Source organism: Diceros bicornis, assembly GCF_020826845.1.
Source record: "Diceros bicornis minor isolate mBicDic1 chromosome 13 unlocalized genomic scaffold, mDicBic1.mat.cur SUPER_13_unloc_1, whole genome shotgun sequence".
Lineage (NCBI taxonomy): Eukaryota > Metazoa > Chordata > Mammalia > Perissodactyla > Rhinocerotidae > Diceros > Diceros bicornis.
The window spans coordinates 12,871,403-12,878,653 of NW_026690866.1; the positions used below are offsets into that span (position 1 = coordinate 12,871,403).

A 7,251-nucleotide genomic window follows, 5' to 3' on the forward strand; every position below is an offset into this window, starting at 1 on the left:
TCACAGGAAAAAAAACTGGATTCATTTGAAATATGGTGCTGGAGGAGAGCTCTACGGATACCCTGGACTGCCGGAAAGATGAACAAGTGGGTCCTAGAGCAAATTAAGCCTGAACTATCGCTGGAGGAAAAAGATGAAACTGAGGCTGCCCTACTTTGGGCACATCATGAGAAGGCAGGAATCTTTGGAAAAGACAATAACACTGGGAAAAGCAGAAGGCAGCAGGAAAAGAGGAAGACCAAATATGAAATGGATTGACTTCATAAAGAAGCCAAAGGCATGAGTCTATAGGAGCTGAGGAGGGCTGTTGAGGAGGATATTGCTGACATTACTCATTTATAGGGTCGCCAGGAGTCAGAGCTGACTTGATGGTACATAACAACAAATATATAGTTCTGTTTTATTTGCTGTTGTTCATTTATTTATTTATTTATTTTGCTGAGGGAGATTAGCCCTGAGATAACATCTGTGCCAATCTTCATCCATTTTATACGAGTGATGTAGGTCTACACCCTGGATCCAAACCACAAACCTGGGCCACCAGAGCGGAGTCACCTGAACTTAACCACGTGGCCATTGGGCCCCTGCTTTTAAATTTTTTTTTTAACTTGAAAATGCATTTTTCAGATCTTGTTCAATATCAACCCACAGATATCTCATAATTTTGTTTTCATGGATACATACATCCTGTTTCATGGAGGTATTATAAACTAATTAACCTGTCACCTACCAATGAACATTTAAATTATTTCCAGTTTTTTATACGTACACAAATACCTGATTTCAAACACCTGAATTCGTTCATATGTATAAGATTATTCACATACACACACATGCAGGTTTTCCTGGAAAATGTCTGTTTCTTTCGGTCCACCCAGAACTTATTTGTGTTTAATGAATGAAGTAGGAGTCCAGACTTATGTTTTCAAGATGGCTAGCTGGTTGTTCTGATGCAAACACTAAGTAAACCATCGTTTCCCTACTGAGTTGACTGCTACCACTATCATACACTAAGTTCTCATACTCATTTGAGTGTACTCCCGAACACTCTACTCTGTTCCATTCCTCTATTTCTACATCACCACCAAACTACTCTATGCTACTCTAATTTGGCATAATTATCAAACTAATAGCATATGATTTACTCTCTGATGGGGTATTCTTATTTCTTCAAGGCTTTCATGAAGTTTCTTAGTCAAATGTAAGTTATCCATTTCCACACTATGCATGGAGAAATTTTGGCCTCAAATTACTTCTTGAATCGTTCCATTTCATTCACTTTTTAAATGAGTTTTATTGACATATTGCATTTTAAGAAGCTGAAGTTCTTTTTTCTGAAGTTCTTGGATCTTGAGATAAGTATAAAACAAGTTAGAATGTAAACAGAATTCCTTCAAGGAAGGAAAACAGTGTCTATTTGTTACATACGCGCACATACCTATGTCTACATATCAACTTCTATCTCCTTTCTCATTTGACAAATAATTTCAGACAAAATTTCTCCCGAAAGAACAAAACACATACCTTTTTATGTAATTCATCTTTTGATTTATTTAAATCATGTTGAATACTTGAAATTTGTCTTGGTTTTCTGAAACTCTTTCTCTCAACTTATCAATAGTTTCTTGGTGTTCTTTCAAATGCATACGAGCAATTTTTAGTTCTTGTTGTGTTTCTAGATCCTTTATTATTAGCAGAAATTGAGAAACATGATAATATAAAGACACATTACCTTTTCTTAATGATGAACTAGGTAAACAGTCTTAAGAAATGCATGTTCATAGTTAAAAACCACCACCACACCACCCCAAATCAGAACAGTACAGAAGGATATCAAGTAAAACTTCCCGTCTCTCCCCTCACCCATCCCAGTCCTGCTTCCTGTTGAACTGGGCCTCTTGCTCTTCTCCTTTCAGACCACTTGCACAGCTTTCTGGATCAATGTCACATAAAAAGTGCCCCATTCTTATGCTTAGTATTCCATTATACAGACAAACCCCACTTAGCCAGTGCCTTATGGCAGACACTTGGATTGCTTCTAGAGTCTGTTCACCACAAACAGTATTGCAGAGAATGCTGCTGTATTTCTGCCCAAATGTGTGAATATATTGGTAGGATAAGTTGCTAAAGTATAAATGCCTTAACAAATGTATATGCTGAAACATTTTTAATAAGATATTGTCAAACTGTCTCCCTAAAAGGTTATAACTTACATTTTCACCAACAGTACCATTGATTTAAAAGAGAAGGAGGCTTCTTGTATTTAAAACATGTTTACTGGATAGGAAGAAAGAGCATAACTCACTCTAACTATGGTTTCTTGTAGGTTTGCCTTGAGTTGGTCTCTCTCCAGTTTGAGATTCTCTTCTACTACTCTTAGACTATCTCTTTCTTTCATTACAGATTTCATTTCTTCAAGGTTTTCATGAAGTTTCTGAGCCAGCTGTGAGTTCTCCATTTCCATTTTATCCAGAGTTAAACTTTGGGTCTTGAATTGTTTCTTCAATTTCTCTATTTCAGATATTTTTTTCTGTGTCTCACTGACATCTTCTTTTAACTTAAAAAGTTGATGTTCATTTGTCTTAAGTTCTTGGATCTTAAGATAATCATAAAATAACATGTTAGGATACAGATGGTTTTTAAGGGAAGTATCAAGAATAGTTTCTAAATTGATTAAAACAATAGGCTTCCATGTGACTCAATATACTGCATAATTCCACACAGAATTTACTTTCTTTTGAGGTATAATATACATAAGCACACTAATCTCAAGTGTATAGCTCAATTATTCCTGACATATGTATACGTCTATGTAATTACAGCCCAGATTAAAATACAGAACATTTCTAGCACCCCATGAGTTTCCTGGGTGCCCCCTTACTCCAGCCAACCACTATTCTGACCTTGATCATCCTAGATGAGTTTGCCTGTTTTTGAACTTACAAATCACAATGTATGTATCCGTTCTCCTGTTGATAGGCATTTGAGTTGTTTTCAGTTTTTCACTATTATGATTAGAGCTACTATGAACATTCTTGTACACATCTTTATGTGGAAGTATGCATTCTTTTCTCTTAGGTACATACTCGTATATGCTGGGCCACAGGCTGGTATACGTTCAGTGTGAGTAAACACGGTAAAACTGTTTTCCAATGTGGCTAAACTATTTTACATCCCCAAAGGATTTTAGGCACAAATAAGTCAGATATCCAATCAAATAAGCCTCCCTTCCCCCAATACCTTTTCTTGTAATTTAGCATTTGAATTTTCTAAATCCATCTGCATATTTGATATTTCATCTGTCTTCTCAGAAACAATCCCTCTGAGTTGATCAATAATTTCCTGGTGCTCTTTCAGATGCATGTGAGCAATTCTTAGTTCCTCTTGTTTTTCCAGATTCTTAATTAGAGAATTTTAATAACAGTGATGTATCTTAATTTTAACTAGTATTTTCTTAATGAAAATGGTATATTTTCTTAGTAAAAATAATAAAACTATTACTTCTTAATCTACATCTTTGTTGTTAGAAAGTTACAAGCTTATCCCCCCGTCCCTACCTCCCCACAACCAACTCTTAATTCCCAAAGACAAACATATTACATACGTACTATTCTACAGCTTGCTTTTCCACCTAAGGGTTATTTTGGGATTCCATATTAGGACGTGCAAATCTATTCCATGGTTTTATTATGTCCTGCATAGTATTCTGACATAGTGCTTGCGTTTACCCAGTTTCCTTCTGATGGACATTTAGATTGTTTCCCATTTTTTATTACAAATTGCTACAATGAACAACCTTGTGGTGTGTATTTCTGTATGTGTGTATAAACATAAATATATATTTATCTTAACAATTGATTAAGTGTACATATAGGATAAAGTCTATAAAGGAAATAATGGTTGCAGAATTTAAAATTTTCAAGTATACCAAACTATGTGCCTAAAAGGTATATCAGTTCACGCACACTAACAGTACCCCTCATTTCAAAGAAGGCTCACTGCTGTCAGAAAACCCCATGTCTCCTCACTAGGGTGGGGAATGAGTGTAACTTACTTTAGCTTCCAGCTCTCTCAGGATTTCACTGAGCTGGTCTCGCTCCATTTTGAGGGTTTCCTCCACTCTTCTGAGGCCATCTCTTTCCTTAGTAACAAGTTTTATTTCTTCAAGGTTTTCAAGATGTTTCTGAGTCAACCTGAACTTCTCTGCTTCTATACTTTCCAGGGTTGAATTCTGGACCTCTAATTGCTTCCTAAATTGCTCTGTTTGATGCGCATTTTCCCTGAGATCATTTTTTGCCTCAAGAAGTTGATGTTCTTTCTCCTGAAGTTCTTGGATCTTGAGATAATCATACAATAAATTATGATATAGACAGATATTGATAGAAAGCTAAATAATAGTTTCTAAATTAATTAAGGCAAGTAAAGACAAATCTTTACTTGTCTTCAATTTTAGGCTAATTCATATACTGTTTCTTTACACAAACGACCCGATTCAAACTGTCAGTTACTCAGATAACAACCGAATGTGATCTTATTTGGAAATAGGGTTTTTGCAGATGTAATTTCTTAAGGAATGAGAGGCTCTCCTAACTGGACTAGGGTGGGCCCTAAATCCAATGAGAGTGTCCTTATAAGAGATAGGAAAGGACACGCAGAGACACAGAGAAGATCATTTGAAGATGGAGACAGAGATGGGAGTGATGGAGCTACAAGCCAAGGAATACCGAGGACAGCTGGGAGCCAAGGATAGCAAGAGGCCAAGAAGGACCCTTCTCTAGAGACTTCGGAGGCAGCATGGTCTTCTGACATCTTGGTTTTGGACTTCCAGGATCCGGAAATGTGGCAGAATAAATTTCTGCTGTTTTTAAGCCACCGAATTTATGGTAATTTGACACAGAAGTCCTAAGAAACTAGCATAGAGTCACTAGGTAAATCAAGGAGGCAAAGTGAATATGAGAAAAATTTAAAAAGAAACTGACTAAATATACAGATGTAGCTGTCAAACTGTAATTCCTCATCTCTTAAAATCTTTTTGGATAATTTATTTTTACTTCCAACAAGGTCTTTAGGGGGTGGCCCACACAAACATTGAGGCATTAACTTTTACATAAGGCTATTGATTTTACTTCTTTAGGAAGAGAATGAAATAGACAGGAGGTTTCAGTAAATTCAGTTAGGTTATAGTCAAAGGGATGAGAATTACGAGAACCCATGTTAAGAAAGCATCATTCAACAGAAGCACAATGGAAACAGCAATGAATTATTTATAATGCAAGTGGTACTGTTCTTAGAAGAAATAGAAAGATCTCAGTGGATGCCTTTTAGAATTACTGGAGCAGTACAAATGTTACAAGAGTCTTAGCTCTTATGCAAATATACTATGACAGCACCTTACTTCCATTAAGGAAATGATTCAGGAAATTGCAAACGTCTAAGGGATGGCAATAGTGACAAATCTTACATTTTAGAGAATGCCTAATACAGGTCTATAAGGGCAGGGGCTTTGTTTTATTGACTAATGTATCTCAAGCACCCAGAGCAGAGCCTGGCCCATGGCATTGCTCAATAAATATCTGATGAGTGAATATATCATGAGTAGTTTAGATGAACCAAGCCCCCCTCTTATCTAAAGACTCCAGGATAATGTAATCCTCACAAAGGACAACAGCAACATCTTCGTGTGAGCTGAAACTGTCCAAAACATTAGCAGTGAGATCTGACCATCTGGGAGGCATATGCTATTTCTGGAATTTAGGTCTACTGGGATAAAAATTTATTACCAAAAAAAGTTGAGTCAGGAAATATGGCCAGGAAGGTAACTTTAAAAATTCACCTTTTCCTTTAGCTTTTCTTCAGCTTCTGCCAGTTTCTCACAGGTCCTATAAAGCTCTTCCTCTTTCTTTATGGTATGGTTCTTTTCTTGTACAACTATCTCTTGTTGCTTTTTAAGCTCACCTCCAAGAATTCTTAATTCTTCTTGGTTTTCAGTGGCCTAAAATTTTTTAAAGTTGACATTAAAATAAATACTAGGTTACATTTAAGAAATCAGATAAAAATCAGCATTTACCTCAGCCTGAAGATGGAGGAATCATGGCAAAGTATATTGGAAAAGACCTATTGAAAAAGAACATAAGTCTTTATTTTAATCATGTAAATGCCAAGAATCTGCTTTCTTATGCTGTTTCTTTATTGCTCAATGTACATTCGCAGCATGAGAATTAGAACTGGATCTAACATTCCATCATGAGAGGTTTGCTTGTTTTCTACCCCTAAGCCAAAAGAGACCATCTCTACACTTTCATCGACTGATGATGAGACTCTAGCTATGGGCTTTTCATACACTGGGATGGCTTGTTTTGGGGCATTGATTTTGAGCAAGCTCGAAATAGCAACTGTCCTTTGCTAGCATGACTTGGGCTAATCTTACTTATTATCTTTAAAAAGTGACATTCTCCAGTATCAAGACCAAAAAACATTACAAGCCAGAGATTGAGAAGAGAATATGACCTTTGTCTGTATTCTTATTTACATTCATATCTTTTGAGCAAACAGACAATCCCAAGAGACATGAAAAATTACACAAAAGGTCAAGTTCTACTGTGATCCACAGCAAACTTTTCAAAATATTAATTTCTATCTATTACACATTATATTGCCCCTAAATATAAAAATAAAGCCTAAAGTAGGTTTGAAGATACTGGCAAATATTAACAACAAGCAAACATGAAATTAGAGAAAACTACAACAGCATAAATACAAGAGAAACATTTAGGAACAAATTAACAAAATACGTACAAGACCCGTACACTGAAACCTATATAACACATCACTGAGAGAACAGAGAGTTTATAGAAAGATACACAATAAGCACATGAATGATGCCCAATATCTTTAGTCATTGGGGAAAGGCAATTTAAAACAATGAGGTTACACCCAATAGAAGTGCTTAGAATTAAAAACACCAATAATATGAAGCTTTAGTGAGGATGTGGAGCCATCAGAATTCCCTTAATTTGCTGATGAGAATTAAAATGGTACAACTACTTTGGAATTGAGTCTAGTAAACTCTCATCAAGTTAAATATACATGTCCCTATGACACAGCTATTCCATTCAGATACTTACCCTAGAGAAATAAAAAATATGCGTTCATAAAAAGATTAGTATAAGAATGTTTACAGCAGCTTTATTCAAGAGTCAAATAGCGGCAATGAATCAAATTTCCAACAATAGGAGAAAAACTAAGCAAACT

At 35.8% G+C, this 7,251-nt stretch overlaps 1 protein-coding gene across 1 annotated transcript; it reads right to left on the reverse strand.

The window, feature by feature from the left end:
• Positions 1-1,553: 1,553 nt before the first annotated feature.
• LOC131401655 (centromere-associated protein E-like) lies at positions 1,554-4,102 on the reverse strand. Its single transcript, XM_058536902.1, has 4 exons — positions 4,055-4,102; positions 3,241-3,399; positions 2,306-2,596; positions 1,554-1,682 (listed from the first exon to the last, which is right to left on the reverse strand). The coding sequence occupies exons 1-4, from the start codon at positions 4,100-4,102 to the stop codon at positions 1,554-1,556; spliced, it is 627 nt and encodes a 208-aa protein (XP_058392885.1).
• Positions 4,103-7,251: the final 3,149 nt, after the last annotated feature.